The sequence below is a fragment of the Watersipora subatra genome, chromosome 2, assembly GCF_963576615.1.
Source record: "Watersipora subatra chromosome 2, tzWatSuba1.1, whole genome shotgun sequence".
Lineage (NCBI taxonomy): Eukaryota > Metazoa > Bryozoa > Gymnolaemata > Cheilostomatida > Watersiporidae > Watersipora > Watersipora subatra.
Window position 1 is genome coordinate 28,891,422 of NC_088709.1, and position 27,506 is coordinate 28,918,927.

The 27,506-nt window shown below is 34.4% G+C and overlaps 1 protein-coding gene and 4 non-coding genes across 5 annotated transcripts; 3 read left to right on the top strand and 2 right to left on the bottom strand.

The window, feature by feature from the left end:
• Positions 1–1,024: 1,024 nt before the first annotated feature.
• LOC137388106 (cysteine-rich venom protein-like) lies at positions 1,025–6,363 on the top strand. Its single transcript, XM_068074618.1, has 5 exons — positions 1,025–1,108; positions 1,691–1,793; positions 3,117–3,333; positions 5,458–5,561; positions 6,248–6,363. Exons 1-5 carry the CDS (start codon positions 1,025–1,027, stop codon positions 6,361–6,363), a joined length of 624 nt encoding a protein of 207 aa, XP_067930719.1.
• Positions 6,364–12,507: 6,144 nt separating this feature from the next.
• LOC137388962 (U4 spliceosomal RNA) lies at positions 12,508–12,648 on the bottom strand. The gene has a single exon (XR_010978051.1). It is a non-coding gene; the product is annotated as a U4 spliceosomal RNA (small nuclear RNA).
• Positions 12,649–13,811: 1,163 nt separating this feature from the next.
• On the bottom strand, positions 13,812–13,952 carry LOC137388960 (U4 spliceosomal RNA). The gene has a single exon (XR_010978049.1). It is a non-coding gene; the product is annotated as a U4 spliceosomal RNA (small nuclear RNA).
• Positions 13,953–22,182: 8,230 nt separating this feature from the next.
• On the top strand, positions 22,183–22,323 carry LOC137388969 (U4 spliceosomal RNA). The gene has a single exon (XR_010978058.1). It is a non-coding gene; the product is annotated as a U4 spliceosomal RNA (small nuclear RNA).
• A 2,276-nt stretch (positions 22,324–24,599) lies between these two features.
• Positions 24,600–24,740, top strand: LOC137388961 (U4 spliceosomal RNA). The gene has a single exon (XR_010978050.1). It is a non-coding gene; the product is annotated as a U4 spliceosomal RNA (small nuclear RNA).
• The last annotated feature ends 2,766 nt before the right edge of the window (positions 24,741–27,506 follow it).

Below are 27,506 nucleotides of genomic sequence, written 5' to 3' on the forward strand. Positions count from 1 at the left end.
TCCTTTCTGTCTATAGAAATTATCACATAATTTGTAATATATGTTAATATTGTGTGAGACAATTTTGTATTAAATCACCTATTTATTAATCAGTTCATTTGTAATTTTTGATTTATTTTCTTATCTTGTATTTATTTTTAAGGTATTGCAATGTGTTGTCTGTTTAGGTGAATTTTGGTGTTTATATATTCTGTTAACAAAAGTTTAACAAATATTTTTCCCAATGAGATAAGTATAAAAATAGTATAGACAAAACTATGTATAGCTGCCTTTCTGTTCTCTAATGCTGCCTAAACTCTTGCAGCTGGTCTATGCGAGTTGCATTCATGAGAAATATTTAAGTATCCCCAACCACACGGGCTGCCTCAGAAAGTCTCCATCTGCAAGATCTTTAGGTAAGCTATACTCGCTGAATCGGTACTAAAATTAGAATCCAAAACTGAATACAAATCGACATCCAATTCAAAATTGGAATTGGATCTGGTTCAGAATACCAAATTTGAATTTGAAATCCAAATTGGAGTCAGAATGAGGAGCAACATGAGAATTTGATGCAGAATCCATTTGAGCATTAAACTGCCATAACTTGCCTAGTCATTCGTAAATACTTTTCAATGTTTCACTCACCAGTGTTTGCTGCACTATTTCATTATATTTCATATAGCAAAGTCTATATAACTAAAACTAAATAAAAAAGTTTGTTAAAAGGGATACGCAAAATAACATAAAGATTTGAGAATATAATCTTAATATCAAACTATAGTAAAATTTCGATGATCTCTAAGCCATGTAATGCAAGTCCTTACTGTAACAGACCATGATTAAATCAAGAGGTAAGTGAATTCAGTAAAACAGTTCAATACAACTGAACATTATTTGTAGAGCTATTTCCGGTACAACGGTATACTGTCGAGGAGATAACTTCAGCTAAATCAACATTAGTTTTGTGTAGTTGTCACTTAAACAGCAACATTAATTCACTTCACATGTACAGACAGATGTAGATGTATCTATTGTAGGTGATATGACACCAACATTGAGAGAAGAGATTGTTTCTACACACAATAGCCTGAGATCAACAATAAATGCTTCCAACATGCAAAAAATGGTAATCTTATATTTGTGGCAACTTTTCTGGCTTGTGGAAATGGATAGCGCAAATTATCTTTCAATAATTTTTAGAAAAGGAGTTTTGCTATGAACCAAATATTCAAAAACACATTTGTGTATTCTTTATAATTGGACTTAAATGGCCGTCTGTAAGTTACTTCTTACTAGATCATTTCTCTTTAAACAAAAGTGGAGGAAGTCTATATTTTATAAATATGTGCTTATACATGCATATTAACCAAGTAGTACAAAAATGTATGATATATTTTATGGTATGTGCATATGAGTTGAGTTGTACAAAAGCTAATACGCAATAGTATGATATTTATTATATGTGTATAAATGAAATCATATAAACTCCATTATATAATTTTAAAATCCTTGTAAATACTTATGAACAAGTTGTACAAACAACAATCAGGTTAGCGTACAGTATTTATATATTTATATGAAATATAAAATCTACTTATTGGTTGCATAAAACTCTGTTGGATTCATTTTGAACCTATTTGAACCATTTTGGTCTATAGTCGATAATTGATAAATTTTTGCAATGGTATAGTGATCTTTCATGTGACAGGTGTGGGACAGTGAGCTTGCTTCATTAGCGCAAAAATGGGCAGACAACTGTGAGTTTGATCATGATAACAAAAGGCGAAACATTCCGGGCCGTTTCACAGTTGGTGAGTTGTTGATTACTCAGTACAAACTTCACCTTGTATTAACTGCAGGAACATATATCCAGCAAATAAAACTGTGCTTTACCAGTAAAGATATTACATGTAAATATAAAAAGTTTTTACCGTGCATTTTAAGGTTTCAATAAAATTTGAGCTTTTGTAAAAAACTCACTATGCAGTTGTTGTCAAAATTCATCAATAGACAATAATATTCTTTGTTTTTTAGTCTTACAGTTATAATTGATTTCAGAACAAGTACCGGATTGGCAACCTTTGTCAATTTGAGTTTTTTTTGTTATAGTTGTATTTATTTGCTGGTGGTAAACAGACTATCAGCCACCAATAGGCTGGTGGCAGGTCAATAAAAATTGCCAATTAAATTTGTTGTTACAACCAAAATCATTTATAAAATAAATTGATTAAAGTACACTTAGGTGAGCATGAGATCAGCACAACATCCTTGTTTGACTAGAGACTATAATTAATGAACGTTTGATGGAACAGCCACGGTATTGCCCGAATAGATACACTGCATACTATTCAATTTTTTATTAAAAATTAAAAATGCTTTACGAAAAGGCTTTTTAAATTGGATCCAGTTGGTAATTTGTCTCTTCGAGCATTATATGCCTGTACACACCGTATCACAGTAAACTGGAGTTGTGCTCTCGCTGATAATTCAATGACCTTGTGTGCAGATGATTGATGAATTGATGGCAGCAGATTGATAGCATTGCCAAGACAGCGCAAATATGTTGGAAAACATGGCAGCAGTCAATCTTTCCTGATATTTCGCCTTGCATCTACTGCAGCCTGTGCAATGTGAACTACTTCAGTGATAGTGATAGACTGTCATAGAGTGTTTCATCTATATGACCCTTTATGATAGTTGCTGCGGGACTAGTATTTTATCATTTCATCAACCGCATTTTATAACAAGAACACTGTGTCGCCGAGTAATCGCTGATGTAAGCCCCATGTAAGCGCGGATAGATTTGTGATAGTGTGAACATTGATTAGCGCTGGCGTACTGCGATATAGTGTGTACCAGCTTTAATTGGTTATAGTTTAAAAATATAAGCATATGAGTTGATTATTTGTATTTCTTTGTCTGTGTGTCTTTATAAATGTACAGATCTATGCAGCTCACTCGCTAATGGGTTTTCTATACCAAAAATAATTTGTTAAAAATGTACCTACTTTTTACTTTTCTATTCATTTATCTCGAGACTATTTTTCTGGTAGCATACAAGCAAGTTATTTCGGCTAGGAGCTATTTTGTCAGATACTAAAAATAGCTTTTTAATGAAGAACTCACCATTGTAGGTCAGAACTTGGCTCTGGGACATCACGATTGGTCAGAAGCACTTCATAGCTGGTGGAATGAGATTGCTGAATTCACATATAACAGGCAAGACATGGAGTTGGAGAAAGTCGGTCATTTCACTCAGATGGCATGGGCTGAGTCAGTCAAGGTGGGCTGCGGTTGGGCAAACTGTACCAATATGGCTCCTCGACTTTACGTCTGCAATTATTCACCAGGGTGAGTCTATCTTGTTTTTTAAGTTTTTGTAATAGTTGAAAATACTTAAAAACAAATTTAAAATTATGGAAAAAGAAATGTTTCTTTCAAGCAATATGTTTCCACTTATGACTTTTGAGCGAATTCTAGTTGCTCCTAGTTACAAGCAGCAAGCATCAAATGTCACTTTGTGTATTCATAAGTCTTTCATTCTGCTCATCAGATCTGCAAGTCTAAATCATCTCCTTCTGTTTATCAGACCTGCAAGTATAAATCATCTTCTGTTTATCAGACCTGCAAGTCTAAATCATCTTCTTCTGTTTATCAGACTTGCAGGCCTAAATCATCTCCTTCTATTTATCAGACCTGCAAGTCTAAATCATCTTCTTCTGTTTATCAGACCTGCAAGTCTAAATCATCTTCTGTTTATCAAACCTGCAAGTCTAAATCATCTTCTTCTGTTTATCAGACTTGCAGGTCTAAATCATCTCCTTCTATTTATCAGACCTGCAAGTCTAAATCATCTTCTTCTGTTTATCAGACCTGCAAGTCTAAATCATCTTCTTCTGTTTATCAGACTTGCAGGTCTAAATCATCTCCTTCTATTTATCAGACCTGCAAGTCTAAATCATCTTCTTCTGTTTATCAGACCTGCAAGTCTAAATCATCTCCTTCTGCTTATCAGACCTGCAAGTCTAAATCATCTCCTTCTGTTTATCAGACTTGCAGGTCTAAATCATCTCCTTCTATTTATTAGACCTGCAAGTCTAAATCATCTTCTTCTGTTTATCAGACCTGCAAGTCTAAATCATCTCCTTCTGTTTATCAGATCTACAAGTCTAAATCATCTCCTTCTGTTTATCAAACCTGCAGGTCTAAATCATCTCCTTCTGCTTATCAGACCTGCAAGTCTAAATCATCTCCTTTTGTTTATCAGATCTGCAAGTCTAAATCATCTCCTTTTGTTTATCAGACCTGCAAGTCTAAATCATCTCCTTTTGTTTATCAGACCTGCAAGTCTATATCATCTCCTTTTGTTTACCAGACCTGCAAGTCTAAATCATCTCCTTCTGTTTACCACACCTGCAAGTCTGAATCATCTCCTTCTGTTTATTAGATCTGCAAGTCTAAATCATCTCCTTCTGTTTATCAGACCTGCAAGTCTAAATCATCTTCTTCTGTTTATCAAACCTGCAAGTCTAAATCATCTTCTTCTGTTTATCAGACCTGCAATTCTAAATCACCTTCTTCTGTTTATCAGACCTGCAAGTCTAAATCATCTTCTTCTGTTTATCAGATCTGCAAGTCTAAATCATCTCCTTCTGTTTATCAGACCTGCAAGTCTAAATTATCCCCTTCTGTTTATCAGACCTGCAAGTCTAAATCATCTTCTTCTGTTTATCAAACCTGCAAGTCTAAATCATCTTCTGTTTATCAGATCTGCAATTCTAAATCATCTTCTTCTGTTTATCAAACCTGCAAGTCTAAATCATCTCCCTTTGTTTATGAGTCTTGCAACTCTGAAACACTCATAACATTCCTTCTATGCTTCTCCATGTTATTTGTAATTTTTTTACTTCCCTTAATCATCAGCTGTAAGCTTTAAAGACAAGTCCAGACTACTACTTCTTGGTAATAAATCAACTCATTCCATATCTCTTTTGTATTGACTTGCTTGTTTGTAAAGCGTTTTTAATAAACTTGTTGCTTTTTAATTGAGTGTAAGCTTCTAAGTATGTTGATATTATATTAACATTTTGAATTTTCAAGCATTTATGTAATAAATAGTAAACTAATTATAAAAAAATATATTAAAATAATTAGTATTTTTTAAACTTGTAAAAAATTATGTAAAGGTGAAACATACTCCAGACATATAAAGGTCAAATACAACCCTGAACTATCAAGGTCAATTACACCTCTGACATATGAAGGTTGAATATCAGAGCTTCAAAGGTCTGATAAACCCTAATACGATCCCTGATCTATAAAGGTTAACTACACCCATAACCTATAAAGATTAAGTACACCTCTGACCTACAAAGTTTAAGTGCACCCATGACCTATAAAGGTTAAGTACACCCCTGACCTATAAAGGTTAAGTACACCCCTGCCATAAAACTTTCATGTTTTGTTCTACTTTAGCGGAAACTTTGAAATTTGGAAACCCTATGAAATAGCCAATGACCAAGGGGACAGAAGTGCATGCAGTTCCTGCCCCAACACATGTGATAGAAATTATCTATGTGGTGAGATACTAAACAATGTTATTAGCAAGAGATTTGTGAGACAGTTGAGCAGTTTCTCTTTTATAAAGGTAGCACTATAATATAATTTGCTTCCAATTTTTTTTTCTTATACATGTTATATCGTTTTAATTTACAGATGTTTGGATTTTCTTTGCATTTAAGCTATTTCACACAAAAACTTGCATCTTTGCTATGGCACATTCATGTAGGAAGACTTAATTAGGCAGTCATAAGGTGAACCTTTTTGGTATTTCGGCAGCAGAAATATAGGTGCTAGTAGAGCGTGAGGTCTACCACTATAAGTGACCTAACCAGGTGAAAAATGAGGTCTATCACGTACCCAGTGTATCTCTGAAATGCATGCATAAAATAATATAATAACATGTTTATTTTTGCCTTTACTCCTTTTCTAATGATATTACAAGTCTAATTATTTTTACAAACCATTTGTAAAGTGTGTGCAAATTAGGTGTTCATTGCTTAAACAAAATTTATGTATAAAATGTGTTTTATTTATGATGGACTAATAATTCAGCCTTAGACCTCAAGCTATGGTACTAACGGGAGGTACGTCTCAAGCTATAGTGTAGTAGACCTCAAGCTATAGTAGCACCAAAATATCTGCATCCTGTTTAATATTCACCAATTCAATAGCAGTATGTTTCAATTGTCATTCTCTTTGTTAGACTGTGGAGGTAAAGCCTGCCAAAACGGAGGCATCCTTGACGTCAACACGTGTCAGTGCAACTGCATCAAATCATTTCATACTCCCAACAATTGTGCACGTAAGTCTATTTTATAGTGTATTTCTAGTTTACAAAGAGATGTGATAGCAATGCTACATGTATGTATACATCAGCACCATTGGCAGCACCATTGGCAGCACTATTGGCAGCACCGCTGGCAGCACCGCTGGCAACACCGCTGGCAGCACCATTGGCAGCACCATTGGCAGCACCATTGGCAGCACCGCTGGCAGCACCATTGGCAGCACCATTGGCAGCACCATTGGCAGCACCATTGGCAGCACCATTGGTAGCACCATTGACGGCACCGCTGGCAGCGCAAAGTAATGCAATATCAGTCACAAATGTTTTAAAAAACATCTGCAAGGCAACTTTTTCACCAATATATGGTTGCATCAGCCAAACCAAAGTCTTCAAAGTACATATATCCTTATAAAATCAACTGAAGTTTGAGAGAAATAGCCATATGGCTTACAACTAAAATTGAAAACTAACTTTACTCTAGCTTATTCCTGCACTATTGTTGAAAAGTTTCATAATCTGCATTCTAAATGTGATTAAGTCGACCATTTGGGTAGAAATAAAGTAAATATCACATTTGCTAACAGTAAGTTGTCCAATCAATGAGCTTGACCAAAGCGGCTTAGTGGCGAGCTTGTAGGTTTCAGTTACTACACCTGCTTCTTCCATTCAAAACTTTCAACGCCTGAACATTTTTTGTTTGGTTCATGCGCAGCCACCATTCCTTAAATCCTGTACATCCTGAATATTTGGAGCTGATAGCAGTAGAGTGTAAACTAAAGCTAAAGTAGAAATATTTCTATTTGAAATGGAATTATTGTCAATAAAGAAGTATAAGCATGGATGGATAACTACAGCTGTTTATATTTGCTCGCTCACTATCACTCTAGGAATGAGCACGTGCTCTTAAAGTGAGGGCAAATTGTAGCAACTATCTCTATTCAATTATTGACTGAATAAAAGTTTCTACACTTGAGAATATGCTAAAGTTGTACTGATTGATACATGTATATTTAACTGTATTTAACATGTATATTTCATAGTTTTACTGGACTGTTATTGATTGTTGTTTCAAGTGGATTGCGATCAAGCTACGGATTCAAGATTTTGTGGCAACCTCTGGAGCTTCGAGGACTGCCTAATATTTAGCAATGTTCCTGGAGAATGCCCACACATGTGTGGAGTCTGCTCCTCAAGTAATAACAGATTACAGGCTACCAATGTAGCGCATACACTATCACCTTCTTCCTACTCATCTCCAGTTACCACAAGAAGAACGACAAGCATAAGAACACCAAGAAGATATCGTACAACGACCGTGAGAGCTCAAGTACCTTCGCTGCCGGCTGTCATCTTTCGTACAAATATCTTCTCAAGACATCGTAGCAACTCACGTTTTTCTTACTGAGCTCTTCAACACTAGCTCACAGCATCATCTTTTGCATTGGAGGTAGTAAATACCACTCAACTAAGTGATCACAAAGGATCAGAAAACTCTACCAAAAAAAACTACTTAAAAGATCATAGACATCCAATTTGACCATAAAGATAGAGAAACACTACGTATGAAATATATCAAATGAGGTAGCACAATGTAGGTATGGTAGGCCGAACATAAATGGTTCAGTGAAAATACTGTGTCAATCTGGTTCTACGACATGTTCTGTGCTAGTCTTGATTCTCAGACTAATTTAAATTTATTTTTGTAATTTATTGTCTGAATATTTATTCTTGTGCTTAATTTCTTTCTTAAATAAATTAGAGCTTTCATATGCTTAATACACCAGCTATTTGTTGATACAATGAATGTATGTTACATGTATGTTAGATTACATGTTTGTTAAATATAATGCTTGAGCCATGCTGAATGTGCTGGGTGGTGAAGCTCATTGTTGTCGGTTTTTATCCCGAATGTTGCGCTCTGTTTTCCCAAGCTCCAACAGTGGTTTTAAATGAATGAGATGAAAGGTGAAGAGATGGATTTTGAGTCAAGGTCTTAAATGTACAGGCCACTGATCATGAATACACAGATTAAAGGCATTCAGAAGGTCACTGCTTGGCAATGTTTGCATTGTGTTACATCATATAGGACCCATATTTTTCTGTAATCTATAAACTGATTGTATGAGGCCAGCAAATTATAGTGGATTGGTGTATCAAAAATCAATTTATTAGAGATATTTATTGTATTTGACGCAGAAGCCATTACCACAAAGGTTGGTCTCTTGATTGTTTAAATCTCTAAAACACTAACAAGTTTACCACTAGCTAAGGAGAACTTAGCAATACCAAAGTAATCTTACCAACACCCTCACACTAACCTTGTGTCAATAACATGCACCAAACAACAGTGTCTCCACCTAAACAGAGGTGAGTAAAAAGAAACAGCTCAAGGTTAATGGTTTCTGACTTCTGCTATATGATCATCAGCGATGTATCTTTGTGATGTAGCTTTACTGAAAGCAAATCAAATTGATACGAGACCTAAACAAACCTCGAGAGAATCTGTTTGATCCGTTTGGAACACTTATAGAGTGAGCTACCACCTGTCTAACATCTGAACACACTTAAAGAGTGAGCTACCACCTGTCTCACATCTGGACACACTTATAGAGTGATTTACCACCTGTCTCACATCTGAACACACTTATTATAGACCTAACTTCCACCTGTCTCACATCTGAACACACCTATAGAGTGAGCTACCACCTGTCTCACATCTGAACACACTTATAAACTTAGCTACCACCTGTCTCACATCTGAAAACACTTATAGACTTAGCTACCACTTGTCTCACATCTGAACACACTTATAGAGTGAGCGATCACCTGTCTCACATCTGAACACACTTATAGACTTAGCTACCACCTGTCTCACATCTGAACACACTTATAGACTTAGCTACCACCTGTCTCACATCTGAACACACTTATAGACTTAGCTACCACCTGTCTCACATCTGAACACACTTATAGACTTAGCTACCACCTGTCCCACACTGAACACACAAAATTTTAGTAGTTCAAATAAACGGCAAACAGCAAGCGCAATACACCTAAACTCTTAGTGTGCCCCACTGAAATAAAAATCCTACAGAAAATCAAAAACTCCTAAAGAATTTAATATAATGTCAAACATAACTATACGTACAATTATTTTTACCGGTTGTCTGATAGACACATATCTCAGGAGTAATTGCTTTGAATGTTCATTGTTGTGGTCTTCGATGCAATTGCCTTCTCTTCCTCTGCATCTCTGTTCGAACCCAAGAGAGACTGGTAGCCTAAGGCTAGTCAAATCACTCGGTCCTTATCGGAGTCACTCATGCTAAGGCTTTCAAGTCATACTAAGGTCAAACTAAGTCTCCTAGGCCGCGAGATATCATCAGGTGTAATAAGTAACTGCACAATTATTCCAAAGTATGGCAAAGTGATTGATTGGTGCAAGTGATAAAGTATTGGTCTACTAAGCTGTCTTGATCTCACTTGTGACAATTCCTAGCCCCTTAGTGTGATTTCGTACAGACAGACAGACATGGCTCTTATTATAGTAAATATTTGGCATGCACAAGCAGTAACCCGGATAACAAGTGAAGTCCTGTCGTTATAGCCATATATCCGAGTATCTATTTGGCTAAGTAAAAATTCAAATTCTGGGAAGGCATTATGCTTTTTAACCGGCGTTGTTCCAAGAATTTTGTAGACAGCGTAATATTTCGGACAGACAGATGAACACGACTCTTGTCATAGGACAGACTAGCTGTACTACCTAGCATGGCTCGGGTAATAATAAAGTTATTGAACAGCAAATTTATTTTTTATTTGACATTTACCATTCTTACTTTTAAACTTCATATCATGAGAAAATATTTTTGTGCAGTGCAAATAAATTAAGAGAAAAAAGAAAACAACTGTAAAGGTTTTCAAACTTTTTCGAACAACTAAAACTTTGAAATTTCATATCATAAAGAAGAGTTTTGTTTAAATAAATTAAGAAAAAAAATAAAACTGTTAAGGTGTCTAAATATTAATGTGAAACCATTAGCAAGTAATGGCTAAATATAGTCTGTTTTCCTATGATTACCATAAAAAATTACTTGGGATACAATTATATGATTTTATTTCGTACCAGTGTTGGCACCATAAAGTGAAAATATCGTATAGGCGTATAGAGTGGTATAGAAACCCATAGTAATTATCTAATGCAAACACTGCCTGGTAAAAATCTTCATCATTAATAAGTAGTAACAAAACAATATGTTAACCTTAGTAACTATGGTTACCTACAATAACTTTAGAGCATTTTGTGGTTATGATCTGCAAAAAAATGTAACATTACAATGTACTACGTGCAGAGTTTTTACCTTCAAAACAGACGTGTGACAAGAACGCTGAATCTAATTTATATGAATTTAGCTTACTAAACACAGACTTGAAAGAAGTTTTCGTATGGATTTTAGAAATCTTTTAACTAAAGTCTTATCACTTATCTGTTTGCAAACGTTTTTTGCAAACCTGTTTTGCGAACTATAATGGATGACGTTGAACTGAGATTTTAATTTCGAGAAAGATCATTCTTGATATCCGTTTTACGGAAAAAACAGTAGCCCTAGTACGGCAAAAGCGAAAAGCATCGCGTTTCATAGAATTAGTAGAATTTACAGATTTTCAATTAACTCGTCAATTAGCATGGAAATACTTATAAATTAATGCGCTATTGTCAGAATTAAGGAAACATAGTGTGGCTGGGAAGGTCTTTGAAGCAGCTGAAATAAATTAGGAGAGCAAATAAATGTAGATGTGTAATGAATAGCAAGTATGTAAACTATGGAACAGATGATTTTGTAATGATACAATTGATATAAACTGATTAAACCCAATAAAAAACTTTATTTCGTCGGTAATCAGTACAGCAATTGCCAAATTTTAACTACGAGAGACTCTATTGTTGATATCGTTTTGCCGAAAACAAATTAGCCCTAATATGGCAAGGAGGAAAAAGAATCGCGTTTCATAGAGCTAAAAGAGTCCATAGAGTTTCGAATAATACGTCATTTTGGGTGGGAAAACGAAGAAGGATGTATCATTATGCAGTAAGAGCAAGAAATTGTAAAGGCTTCTGCAGTCTTGCGATTAAAGCGCTGGACTACAAAACTGCATTAGCAATCATCGTGAGTTCAAGTCCAACAAAACGTGCAACTTTAATTTGAAAATTTTAAGAGCTATAGCTGAACATTCCGAAGGACAGGTGACAAAAACCAGACGACAAACTTTGAAAAATATATATATATACATTATAAAGACTGGTAGCTAGATTTCTTTTGTAAAATTTTCATAATTAGGAACTTGGAAGGATCTGCCAGTTGATGAAGCATTAGTGTTGCTCATAACAACAGTGTTTATGAATGTAAGCTGTTTTACAAAGCCAACTCAAATAGGTGACTTGCGTAGGTTCAAAACTAACAAGGTCAACTCATGACCAACCTTATATCTGTTACTATGTGACATCAAGAATAAAAAAAATTCATCTCTCTTTACCTATAAATTTCAAACTTTACTGCCCAAATATATTAACTATTTTTCATATTTTTATTTTTAGCTAAAATGGATTCAAATTATACAGATTGCCGCTTCCTAATATTTTGTATAATAGGAAAACTAACTTTGGCATTGTCTCCCCTTATCAATAATAACTTACAAACTACTTTTCTACGTAGAAAGGTTTATAGCTGCTCACCAAACCTAATATTAATGCAAAAATACTCAACTTGCACTTACAGCTGTTTTAATAGGCCAGCAAGAAGCTCAATTGTTGATGGCTTTAGCAGTTGAACATTTATCATATTATGGTATAATATTACGTATATTATATCATATTACGGTATAATAATACATATATTATATCATACTGCAGTATAATATTATGTATATTATATCAGATTATGGTATAATATTACGTATGTTATATCATATTACGGAATAATATTACATATATTATATCATATTATGGTATAATATTATATCATATTACCGTATAATGTTATGTAGGCCTATCTTATATCATATTACCGTATAATGTTATGTAGGCCTATATTATATCATATTACAGTGTAATACCAAGGCAGTTCATACAACTGGACATAAGCTACTTTTATTGTGACTTATTTGAGATTAATCAGCTCCCATGGGAACCTCCATAAATTGCACTTGCCGACGGTGTTTCACGTCGTCAGTGCAGGGTATTGGTATAAGTTTTCAACTAGCAATAACCACGCCTCCGATATACGTCACTGGCTATGGTATTGCCGCTGCGCAAAGATACCATTCTCAAAAGTACGGATAAGTTTTAATATTCATGTGACTCTGACAACCAAGTGCCGCAAATATTAGAAATAGTAAACACTTACTACCAACAGAGTTGTTAGATGCTGCTCAGTGGCAGCCTAATAACTCTATTAATTGTAGCTATTAATAGAAACATGACAAAGGAGATGATGCGTTCCATCAGCTTATGAGTTATTATTAATAAGGGGAGACAATGCCTAAGTTAGCTTTTCTTTTTTCAAAATACATTGTATTAGGAAGTGGCAGCCTATATAATTGTACTAATTTTAGCTGTGAGTGAAAATATAAGAAATAGTTAATATATTCTAATCATAAATTTTTTAAATATTATCGGCAAAGGGGAAACGACTTTTGCTTTTTGTAGATATCTTGTGATACAATCAGATGAAAGTGTTTTCAATATTTTTAGTTGTCAATCTATTTAAAAGGTCATCATAACCAAAAGGTCATCATAACCAAACTATCAGAATGAAATATATTCTTGCTTAGCTGCCTCCATCACAGCTTCTAATCAAACTCGTAATTTCCAAAGTATAATCACATGTGTACTTTAGATGCCACTTCTTCAATACAGAATTTGTTTGGTTGTATTACAGTACTAGATGTCAAGCCTTTGACCCTATCTTGCTATACACGTAATAGAGCCATTAATCAAACTCTAATCTGAGTCTAAACTAATCTAGACTCAGATTACAATAAGAAAAAAGTGTACAAATAGAAATTTATTTAGCTGAACCAGCCTGTTAAACACCCTTCTACATTTTTCTATGTCTAAATGGACCTCCTACTGAAACACAAAGGAGTCTTTTGTATAGAGACAGGGTAATAATTCACTCATGATCTACACATATCATTTTCAGCATCCACCAACATCTAGGCAGATGTTACCAAAGCGTTTGGTACACTTTGTGTATATTCTCCTCCTTCTATTAGCATAGAAGCGATTGTAGTCTGCTTTTATATATCTACAATTGGTCGCAGGTAAAAAGCATAAATATGGGCATAAAAAATTTCTTATTCATTTACTCGCAGAAAGAAACAACTGTCATGAGACTACATGTAGGTAGTATGAGTTCACATCATCTGGTTCAATTTTGGCCATATGTTCATTTTTAGTTATTTATTTGAGATTAATCAGCTCCCGTAGGAGCCTCCATAAATTGCACTTGCCGACGGTGTTACACGTCGTCAGTGCTGGGTATTGGTATAAGTTTTCAACTAGCAATAACCACGCCTCCGATATACGTCACTGGCTATGGTACTGCCGCTGCGCAAAGATACCTTCTTATGCAGTACAGAGAACTTTTAATATTCATGTGACTCTGACAATCAAGTGCTACAAATATTAAAAATAGTAAACACTTACATGTACTACCAACAGAGTTGTTAGATGCTGCTCAGAGGCAGCCTGTATAACTCTATTAATTGTAGCTATTAATAGAAACATGACAAAGGAGTTGATGCCTTCAATCAATTTATGAATGATTATTGATAAGGGGAGACAATACCAAAGTTAGCTTTCCATTTCTGCATAAAGTTGTTAGGGGCTGTTTAGTAGGCATATATATAAGAGTTCAATTTTAAATATTTATCTCAGTGTGTATGAGAGTATGTTCAATTTTTATCAGTCTTGTAATCAATTATTTACCAGGGGATAACATTGTCAAGACAAAACAGGCAAAAGTTTTTTTTCAATTAAAGCATGAAATTATGGCAAAACATAAGCTTTCTTCATATTTCTTTTCCTTTTAGATTTACGATAACTGATAAATCTTCAAATCAATTCGTTAAAAATCTATGTAGTCATTTAGCATTTATCGGAAACATAAAAGTAAAAGGGATGTGAAGAGATGCTGCAAATAGTGAAAGTGGAAGATCTAGAGATGATAGTTAAAAAACTTAAGTAAAATAGCAAATTTAAAAATAAAAAATATAAATAATTATTTATATTTTTAAATAATATAGTGTTTATTTGAAATAAATAAATACTTATTGAATGCTTACATAATTTAAGTTAAACTAGTTCTGTATTTTTATCTCTACCATTACCTAACTATCTTACCTAAGAACCTTCCTTTCCCTGTTTCACTAAAGATTTGCTCCCGTTCGCCAAACTCACACAACAAGACAAAAGAAAAATGAAAGCCTCCCTTTATTACCAATTACTTTATTACTTTGGCCTTTACATATAATTTAGATTTGTGGAGCATAGGACTTCAGATAAGCTTAATTACAGCATTTGCTTTAAAGCCATTTACATGTGTTATATTACAAGTGTTATATTACATGTGTTATATTACATGTGTTATATTACATGTGTTATATTACATGTGTAATCACCAGAGTTATTAACTGTACAATAGTCTAGTTGCTGAATGAACTAAATAGAAAATACTTGCTTCATTATTTAACAGTTTTAACCTATGATGAAAATCTCAGATCAAATTATTTCAGTATGTCGAGGTTTGGTTGTGTCTATAATGTGGAATGTAGCTACAATTATACTGTTTTTATTGTGTCGACCATCACAGTAGTTATTTATTCTGTTAGACAGGAAGAAATCATTTGTATAAAAAATTTATCACCAAATGTGCAATAATTAACCAAAACTTTAAATTAAAGTTATGCTCACTTTTAAATTGTAATTAGAATCCTATTGAATACTAACTTTTTTCCAAATTTTGTCATTTTTTAAAAGCATGTCTATTTTTCAATGACTGCTGATCGAAGCATCTATGAGATTACACACAACCAGAAATGCCCGTTCGATAACTCTATGTCACCATGGTAGCTAATTTTAAGCTTTCAACAATCGTTTTATTTAAGCCCTTTCATAGATGTTATCAGTAGCATATGAACTAATACGTAGAATGAAGAAGCTAGTAGTGTGACAAAATTAAGAGACAAACTAATAATAATAACAATAATAATAATGATAATAATAACCATACATTCTACATTAGAGCGGCGATTGTCACAAAAAAGCTGGTGAAAGACCAGAGTGAGAAGAAGGGAGACCATGAAAAAGGGTGGTAGAACTAAAAAAAACATTAACAGAATAGGACAAGCAAGAAACCACACAACGACAGATTCAAAAGGAAGATGGTAGTGAAACACAACATCAAACGCAAAGGACACCAACTTGTGTTAGAGGAGCTGAAAAAATGACTGATAGCGGCAGTGGCAAAGATCAAGAGATATGATGATAGAGTGAAACAATACCATCAAAACAGTATGTTTGAAAACAACCAGAAGAGATTCTACGATGATATCCAGAATAAAAAGGATAGAGAAAACTAAATACCAAACCAGGAGGAATCTAAGTAATTCTGGACAGGGATTTGGGAGAATTCAACTGAGCATGACAGAACAGCACCATAGATTGAGAGAGTAAGGAACAAACTAGGAAGAAGATACCACAATGAAATACTAATCACAGAGAACATGTTAAAAAGTACATTAGTGAAACTAGAAAACTGGAAAGCTCCAAGCCCAGATTCTATACAGGGTTTCTGGATCGAAAACCTAACCAACCTGCACAGGAAGCTTGTATTATACCTGAATGACTGCCTGGAGACAGCACAGACACCCATCTGAATGACAACTGGAAGAACTGTTCTTATTCAGAAGGACAAGATCAAAGGAAAGACGCCAAAAAACTATAGACCTATTACCTGCTTAGTGATTGTTTGGAAGCTGTTGACTGCCATAGTGGCTGGATAAATCTACAGACAGTTGGAGGAAAACGATCTCATAGGAGAAGAGTAGGAGGGATGCAGACCAGGATACAAGGGAACCAAAGACCATTTGATGCTGGACGAGGTGATACTGAAGAGCCAGAAAAGTAGATTGGACATGGGCTGGATTGGCTGCCAGAAAGTGTATGATCTAGTGCCACAGTCGTGGATCATTGATACACTGGAAATGGTGAGGGTACAAAAAAGGACATGGAAATTTTTCAAGGAGAGTATGAACAAGTAGAATACTAAGTTGGAGTGTGGAGGACGCACACACGCAAATGTAGACATCAAGAGAGAGATATTCTTAGGAGATTCTTTGTCACCACTGCTGTTCATGGTGTGTCTGATTTCTCTAAGGGTGATACTACAGGAGGCAAGGCAAGGGTATTCTATTGCCAGACCACAATTAGGTAGGATAAATCACTTGCTTTATATGGATGTCCTAAAACTATATGAGGAAACAAAAATGAGCCGGAGTCATAAAGAAAGTAAAGGTTTCACCCAAGACATACGAATAAAGTTTGGAATACAGAAGTGCGCGACAGTGGTTATGAAAAGAGGTAGATGTTAGCAGGATGAAGGCATATGGCTCCCTGATGAACAGATTATGAAAGATCTCGAGAAACAGGATCATAAGTACTTAGGAGTGCTGAAAGCAGATGACATAAAATAAAAGAAATGAAGGAAAAAGTGAGGAAGGAACTTTACAGGAGAACTAGACTACTACTGGAATCAAAGCTGAAAGGAGGAAATGTAATCAAAGCGATAAACACATGGACAGTTGCTGTCTTCAGATATTCTGGAGAAATACATGAATGGACAAAGAAAGAATTACTGGTGATGGGTAAGAAAACAAGATAATTGATGGCCATGAACAGAGCATTACACCCTAGGGCTAATGTGGCAAGACTGTATCTGACAAGGAGTAAAGGAGGAAGAGGACTGAAAAATGTGGAGGAAAACATCCGGACAGAGGATTACGAATTATCTGACTACGTGAGATGTGAAGACAAAAAACTCAACCAATGTCTGAAAAGTTTTGAGAAGGAAGAGACCAAGCAAAAGTATAAAGACATCAAGGCAAAAGAATAACAACAGGAATGGAAGAACAAAGCATTACATGGACAATACACTAAAATTTCAGATAAAACAGACACAAAGAAAACATTACACATGGCTAAAGAATGGATTTATGAAGAAGGAAACAGAAGGACTACTCACTGCGACACAGGATCAGGCACTACCAACACAATGGAAAAAAGTTCATATAGAAATACAAGGAGAAGCATCATTATGCAGAATGTGTAACAAAAAGAAAGAGACAGTTTTCCATATACTTGGTGAGTGTTTGAAAATGGCACAGACCTGGTATAAGAAACAACACGTCAAAGTTGCACAACTGATTTCTTGGAATCTGTGCAAGCGGTATGGATTACACAGTAGATCACAAGAAGAATTGCTACGAGCATCAGGCGAAGAGTGTGATAGAAAATGGCAAATCAAAGATACTGTAAAACTTTTCTATACAAACAGACCGAATCATACCAGCCCCAGACCAGACATAGTAATGCAAGACAAAGAAATTGACCACACATGGATCATCGACATAGCTGTGCCAGGAGATGCAAGGACAACAGAAAAAGAGAAAGTGGTGAGGTATCAAGACCTGGCAAAAGAGATAAGAAGGATATCAAAAACATCAGTGACGGTAGACCAATAATCGTGGAAGCACTAGAAGCAGTGGCAAATCCGCACGAGCAAATGCAGCTGCTAGACATAGAAAAGAAGGAAGTAGATTGAGTACAATTTTCTGCCCTACTAGGATCAGCGGGGATACTGAAAAAAGTGTTTGATATCCCAGGTTAAGGGCCCTAGCCAGATACCAACGTATCACCAGCTGAAGAGCTGAGGAAATCACCAAGGACAAAAATAATAATGATAATAATAATAGTAATAATAATAACAATAATGATAATCAGAATAATAATAACAATAATAATAGTAATTATAATAATAATAACAATAATAGTAATAGTAGTAGATAAACAGACTGTAAAAGGTGAAGACACAAGTGATACCAATAGTAATTAGTGCACTCGAAACAATATTTTTGGGCCCTTACAATGGACAATCAATGCATTACATTCTGAATGAAATTGACTATGTCATTATAGTATTATACATATTTAGTTATTCATGGAATAAGTACAGATTACTTTTACTTGCTTAATGTATAATTCTAGCATAATACTTTTGCTATCAAAGCTCTCTATACATTGTATTGTGTTTTCACTGTAATGTTCTTTATTCCAGTACTGAGTTTACAATGAATTGGTAAAAGACATCCCAAGTATATATATATATATATATATATATATATATATATATATATATATATATATATATATATATATATATATATATATATATATATATATATATATATATATATATACATATATATATATATATATATATATATATATATATATATTTATATATTTATATATATATATATATATATATATATATATATACTTGAGATGTCTTTTACCAATTCATTGTAAACCCAGTGCTGGAATAAAAAACATTACAGTAAAAACACAACATATAATTGGCGACAAGGACACTCTTCAACTGGACATTCTACACTTCAACTCTACACTAGATTTCTCTACAATGTCTACTCAAACTGATCAACTGATTCAACTGCTGACTCAACAGATGGCTCTTCAAAGAGAACAAATAGAGCAGCGGAAGGAGCAGATGGAACAGCAGATACAGCAGCAGGGAGAGAGCAGTTAGAGCAGCAAAGAGAACAAATGGAGCAGCAGAAGGAGCAGATGGAACCGCAGAAAGAAAAAAATAGACGGCTGATCAAACTTTTAACGTAGAAGACCGAAATAAAAGCAGGGAGAACTACTCCTAATTTTAATGCTTTTGACCCAAATTCAGAGCTGTGGACAGACTATTTACTGCGCTTCAGGACATTCATAAGAGCCAATTTTATTACTGAAGACGGAGTTTCACAGATATTTCTAGCCAATCAATCAAAAGTTATTTACAAATAACTAACTGATTGGTCAGATCAACAAACTCCCAAGAAAGAAGTCAACATACCGACAGTGGAAAGTATTGAGGACTACATGATGACTCAATATAACCCTAGAACTTTCATCGTTAGAGAAAGATATCATTACTAGAGCAATATGAAAAAAAATCCAGAAGAGACAATTTAAGAGTTAGCAGCAAAAATAAGACATGATGCTACAACTTGTGACTTTGCAAGTATTACCGATGCACAACGTGAAGCTTTACATACAAAATTCATCTGCTCAGTCGGGAATGAAGCAATACTTAAAGCACTATTCTAATTGAAAGATGAAGACCTTACTTTTGCCAGAGCTATCAAAATTGCTACAGAAATGGAGGAAGCAGCAACAGTTTATGGTGCAGAAAATCCTGTCAAAGTGGTAAACAAGAAGACGACAACTTCAAAACCATCAACATCTGCAGATCAATAGAAATGCTAGTGTGGGAAATCTAACCAAAAATCTACCGAATGCAGACATAAGAAACCTACCTGCAATTACTGTAAAATTACAGGACATCTAGAAGTCGTCTGCCATAAAAAGTAGAAAGGTGCTAAGCCTCTGAACTTAGCGAAGGCCGTCAAAACTGTCAACACTAATCTACAGCTAGGTGTCAACCTTGATGTACAAGGTCACACAGTGACCTTGGAAGTGGACACTGGAGCGAGAGACAACTTCATATCTCTGGACAACTGGAGGAAATTGAGGAGCCCTACATTCAAAACTTCAGAAGTTCATTATGAGTCTGCAACAAAAGACAAGATCGACATACTAGGAGTCTGTCTCGTCAAAACAAAGCTAGATTCGCATCAACATGAGAAGCAATTACATTTTGTCATAAGCAAATTACCAAATCTCGATTTTCTAAGAAGAAGTAGTATTCGACAACTTGGAATCTCATTTGATGGATTAATAAACCAATGGCAATTGCAGGAGATTAAGCACGTCAGAGCAAAGATCGATACATTACTGCCATCACCAGCTCACTTAGCTCAAAGCGAACAGATGCAAGATAACTGATCAATTAAAACCGTTCATCATTACACAGTTGGAACACCATGCTATGCTTTATACTGTGGACCTAAAAAAATAAACAGCCTAAATGGATAAAAGCTGTTGTTATCAAAGTATTTAGCAGCAGAACCGTCAATGTTAGAGTACTACCCAGAGGACCAACCTGAAAGAGACGTCTGGAACAGCTTTGTCCTAGACATGCTTCACCAGAAGATGCCGAACCACCTGCCGAAATACCAACCACTCCAAGCAGTCTTCCACAATCACAACCATTGCCTGCAGCTACAGTACCAAAACCAAAAAGACAAAATCCAAGATTACTTGATGGCAATGAATACAACAGGGACAATCCCAGATGCTCAAAGAGAAAATCTAATCGCTGAAGTCACCCATACAACTTCAAGCCAGAACGGAGGTGTTGGGACATTACAATGGACAATCAATGCATTACATTGTGAATGAAATTAATTATGTCATTATAGTATTATACATAGCTGGTTGTTCATGGAATAATTACAGATTACTTTTACTTGCTTAATGTTTAATTCTAGGATAATACTTTTGCTATAACAGCTCTCTATACATACATACATATATACATATATACACATATATATATATATATATATATATACAAATATATATACAAATATATATACAAATATATATATATATATACAAATAAATATATATACAAACATATATATATATACAAATATATATATATATACTTGGGATGTCTTTTTTCGATTCATTGTAAACTCAGTACTGGAATGAAGAACATTACATTGAGAACTCAACAATTATCAATGAGGCATATAGCATACCTGGCTGAGGTAAGAGTAAACATGTCTTTTGAGACTATACAGAAGACAGCCATCTTAGGAACAGCTCACATATGGAGGAAGGTCCTCTCTTAGTGGAATTGAGGAGATGTTGAATCCTTTGGCCTTTTGTGAAGGCCCGCACTCAGCACGGACTAAAACTAGTCACCTACCACCACATGACTGTGAAGATAACCTCTAACAATAATAGTAATAATAATAAACACGAATAATATCAGAAATGTAAGGGTATCTACAACTCTCAGGATCTGTGATCATTTTATGACCTTGGAACTTGTGAGTTTGATTACAAGCTGGGATGGAGGCAGCTAAACAAGAATATATTTTATTCTGATAGTTTGGCTATAATGACCTTTCAAATAGATTGGCAACGAAAAAACCTAAAACATTGAAAACACTTTCATCTGATTGTATCACAAGATGTCTACAAAAAGCAAAAGTTGTTTTCCCTTAGCCGATAATCTTTTAGAAGTTTACAATTTGAATATTTTAATTATATTTGATATTTTATATTTTATACAGCTAAAATTAGTACAATTATATAGGTTGCCACTTTCTAATATTTTGAAAGAAGGAAAACCTAACTTAGCCATTGTCTCCCCTTATCAATAATAATTCATAAATTGATTGAAGGCATCAACTCCTTTGTCATGTTTTTATTAACAGCTAAAATAAATAGAGTTATACAGGCTGCCTTTGAGCAGCATCTAACAACTCTGCTGGTAGTACATGTAAGTGTTTACTATTTCTAATATTTGTAGCACTTGGTTGTCAGAGTCACATGAATATTAAAAGTTCTCTGTACTGTAGAGGAAGGTATCTTTGCGCAGCGGCAATACCATAGCCAGTGACGTTCATCGGAGGCGTGGTTATTGCTAGTTGAAAACTTATACCAATACCCTGCACAGACGACGTGAAACACCGCCGGCAAGTGCAATTTATGGAAGCTTCCACGGGAGCTGATTAATCTCAAATAGGTAACTCAGAGCCAAACAAACATGACATTTGAAATTGCATCAACTGATTTTGTAGTTGACCAGCTCCTACATGGGTTGAATATTATGGTTTGAATATTCAACTAGACCTCAAAACTTTTCCTAAATGGTTTTTTATCCTTGCAGCTTTGTGCTGGTCTGTGCAGTTATGACTAACAACCATGTGAGGACAACTCCCAAGCAGACAAATCCCAGCTAGAAAACTGCCAAGCAAGCGAATGCTAGTATGAACATCTTTCACCGTGACAAAAATAACCATGTCCATATTCAAAAATATATTCAGTCAAACTGCTTGTTTTAGAAATCATCAGAAATTTAGATGAACAGTCTTAATTTTACTTTTGAAAATTATATGTTGATGAAAATTTCCTAGCTAGTACTTTTGTACTTGATGGCACAATCTAGTTTTGCTTCCTGTGTTAGACTTGGATAGCAAACTTTTCATTTATTTTCTAAACTCTTAGAAATATTGGCTACTTTTAAGACTAAATTAAGTACTAATATTCTATTGGATGAGCTCCAGTATATGTGTCATCAACACGATAGTCACATATCTGTAAGCTGCACAGTGGAAACAAAAATCATATAAAACTTCAGAGTAGACAAAATCAAAGACAAAAACTTAATTTTTTCATATATCTGTTATTGAAAAAATGTTAAAAATTAAAACTACCAAAGAAGAAAACTGATCCTTAACCCTTTGAACTCTGGCCGTTCTTATCAATGTGTGTCAGTAACCCTGGGCAATTCTCCTAATGATCAGAAGTTATTAAACTTTTATTAAATATATCTAAATATGTTCATGGTATTTGGTAAAACACTAGTAAACAAAGTTGGGCAACCCACAGCAAATGTCATCAAACAAAAAAAAACAGTATTTTACTATTATTAGGGCTAGAAGTACAAAAATTCAAACAATGTTAAAAGCTTTTAAAAATATTTACAATAGTATCGCATCTATTGAGCACATGTTAATCATCATATAGATAGGAAAAATATAGTTAGTATCATAAAATTATTCAATTTATCACAATCATCCATGACCATGTAATGTTATGTTTCTTGTATGCTGTATGATTGTGGTGGTAATTGTTAGATTGCAGACATTGTAGTGAGAAAATAACAGTTTGTATTACTGTAGCTGACAAATTCATATGATATCAAAGCCTGTTGCCTAGGCGATCTACAACAAAAAGACAGAAAACACACTAAACAGTTTGTGAGCAAGAAATAATTAAATATAAACGAGAAACACCAAAGATTTCAACTATGAAATGACAAATGTAATAAGGGTTGTTTGCAGGGAAGGATGGATGATACTAAGATCAAGAATTTCACATCATCTCAACTTTTTGCTATATTGTTCTAGCCAAACTTGTTATTATAACGTAAGAAGTACATAAAGATATTTGAAAACTGTTACAAATGGAGGTGAAATCTCTAGTCTGACATCCTGTGCAAAAATTAATTTGATTGGTTTACGCTGTTACTTCGAAACAGCTTTTATAAACAGAGCTGTGTAAATGCCGGTACTCCGGCTGCTAGGGTTTCTGACACACCTTACGCAGCGCCGGAGTAACTGTTGTTAGGGTTTAAAGGGTTCAAAAAACAGCTGGAAAACAATGACTCTAGTACTGAAGCTGTAGAATAAGAACTTGGCAAGTTATTTAGATCAATATATTTTTACCAAAGTTAAGTGTCTACTTGGCAATTGTCCAAATAGACAATTAACTTTGGTATGGTCCTAAAATCAAGGATAGCAGGTAAATACCATACATAATGTCTAATGGAAATAAATGATTTTTGTCACAACATCATAACAAGAGTTGTGCGTGACCACTAACTAGTTAGTCAACCGTATTTTAGTTTCTTGCTGAATTGCGGTTGGATGCACACTGTTCCGTACCACTCTATACCTCTTGCCTTGTTTTCAATAAACTTCATGCCTAGACTTCTGAATTTGTTTCATAAAAAATTAACACTGAATCCTGGTGTCCTAAATGTTGGCTCAAGTTTGTGACTTATCTCCCCTGTTTATGGCAGTGTCAGCTATCCATAGAGGTAACCATGCTTTGTTAAGAGTGCTTTCTAAAATTAGAACAAATAAAGCATGAGAGCAATAGACTTAGTCATGTGACAACTCAAGTAATATGTATATTTTAACATCATCTTAAGCATCCTGCACTTGTATTGTATTACTATATAGAGTATGTAGTATTCTGAAGCCTGTAGAGGAAGGTATCTTTGCGCAGCGGCAATACCATAGCCAGTGACGTATATCGGAGGCGTGGTTATTGCTAGTTGAAAACTTATACCAATACCCTGCACTGATGACGTGAAACACCGTCGGCAAGTGCAATTTATGGAGGCTCCCATGGGAGCTGATTAATCTCAAATAACTAACTCAGACCTGAAGAATAAATACATTACCAATTATATCTTAGTGTGTTGCGGAATTATGATGGTAAGCAGCACATTAATGACGTAATTGTTTCTTATGAAGTTATTTTCATTCTCAGACATACGATATTTATCTGTAACCAATTGTAGATATATAAAAGCAGAATCCCATCAGTTCTATGCTAATAGATTTAAGGAAAATGCACATTTTGTTCTATACGCACAGTGTACAAAAATAATCTCTTAGGTAGCATCTGCCCAGATGTTGGTGAATGCTTAATATGATGTCTGTAGCTTATGAAGAAATCAGGCTGTTTTAATTCAAAAGACTCCGTTGTGCCCAAGTGAAAGTCCAGCTATTGATGCAATAGTAGGTTAAAATACACGAAGCTTGCTCTTATTAGTAAGTGTAGCAATAAGGATAGTAGCATACTCAAATTAGTCCTTGGCAATGTGCCAGGCTAATGGTAAGTTTCAGACAACTACATTACCTGCCACTGTTTACAAGTTGTTTGTTAATACTCATGCAACGCAGAGCATTTGGCTAGTATACACACACACACATATATATATATATATATATATATATATATATATATATATATATATATATATATATATATATACATTTATAGCATTTTTGGGAACTTTTGGCACATATTTTTTTAGTACACTGATAGTCCCATGCACCAGTAAAGATTGCAGGTGTAACAAATGTGTCCGCAATTATCCTGTAGTACAGCAAAGTGGCTGCTTGGTGTGGTGGTTAGTGGGCACGTCCACAAAACTTGTCTTTGAGTTTAGTTCCGGTTAGAAGCGGTTCATGCATTGGTATCTTATCGTTATAACTAGACATATGACAGACAATCAAACCAACAAATACTAAAACCACTAATTAAAACATTTATTTATATAGATTTTAGCAGCTCCTATGTTTATTATTCCCATCCATAATTATTGCTTGGTTTTCAATAAAGGATAACAATAAAACTATTTAATGTATTACAGAAGTCCTGGTTGTTGTTGAGAGATAAACATTTCTCAAACTTTCTCAATATTTCTCTGTTACTTGTAAGAGGTAGCAGAGGTCTAATAGAACGACCTTTAAGCTTGAAAGTAAACAGTCGGCAACCTTGTGATAAATATTATAGATTTGTAACAAAAAGATTTTTGTGGGAAACAATGTCACATTTGCTTTTCCTTTTTGTCAAAATACAAATCATATTTTCTGCAGGTGACTGTCATGTTGGCTGTGTAGGTGTCCATGTAAGTAACAAGCTGGTTACAATCATGTTGACAGGAGCAGACGTCACTCTAAAACTGGGTCTTCATTAAAGTTTATGGCCAAAAATTCATTTATATAGATGAGCTAATCTAATTTCACAAGTCACAATGATGCTGCCTGGTTGGATCGTAACACTCAGTTACATGTAAGAGAAGAAAACTATTAGGCAATATGAAGATAGAAAGTGGTAGTAGAGCAGATAAAAACAAAGCAATTATTTGTGAATCCTACGAATATATAGAGTTAATATTGGGTTGATAAACAATTTTGAAATAACAAAAATAATATTTTTACCCATTTTTACCTTATTGTTACCCATAATAACTGTAGCAATTTACCACCCATCATGTAGAAGGATTTATGTAGACTTATTACCAGGCTATCTACCTTGGCTATACTATACAATCTATGTTGCTCAGCTCATGAGATGGGATCAGTGGCGTGACATCTAATGGATATAAGATAAAATTTTGTGTTGAAAAACAGCATCAAAAGTACATCTGTGATATTACGGGTAGGAGATCTAAACATTTTTAAATGAGTTCTTATCCTTGTAGGTTTGTGTGCCAGTCTGTGCAGTTATTACCAACAATAACCATGTGAGGACAATTCCTATGTAGACAACTCCTAGACAGACAACTCCCAGATTCTCAATTTTCATGCAAGCAACTGCTAGTATGGACAACTCACATTGGTTTAAAAATATATTCAGTTAAATGACTTGTTTTGAAAACTTTCAAAAATGTAGATAAATAAAACTAATTTGTATGTTTGAAATGCAAAATGTTTATGCAAGTTTCATAACAAATACTTCAGTATTTTATGAGGTACATCTAGTTTACTTCCTGTTACAGACTTGGATAGCGAACATTCTTATTTCTTTTCTAAACCTTCAGAAATGGCTTCTACTATTAAGATGGGATGAGGTAATAGTAGTTCAGTAGATGAGGGAACAACAGATAAAAAGTTTATTTTTTATGTATCTGTTATTCGAAAAAGAGAATAATAATTATAAAAACTAACAAAAAAGGAAAAACTAATCCGTAAAGAACAACAGGAAAATAGTAGCTCTAATCTTAAACCAGCAGATTATAAATTACATGAGGAATTTCTGGCAGCACCATGGCCAGGAATTAAGCAGTCAGTACTGGAAAATCTATCTATAACTAGGTGAATGTCCGGCTAGTTATAATAACAAAAGTAATAATACAAGTAATTATAACAGATGTGACACAAAAATTTACTTATATTCACCATATACAGCATTTACTATTTTAACTTTTAATTGTTTAGTTGAAGGTGCTTTGTTATTTTTAGATGTGCTGTAAGTTTCATTAAGTTTATGCTTTATCAATATTTATATTTTTTAAAGTTTGTCTGTCTGTGTGTTTGTGTATGTCCAGCTCTACCTATGAAAACTTGGAGTAAAGAATCCGTATTGCAGAGGACTTGATCTCAGACC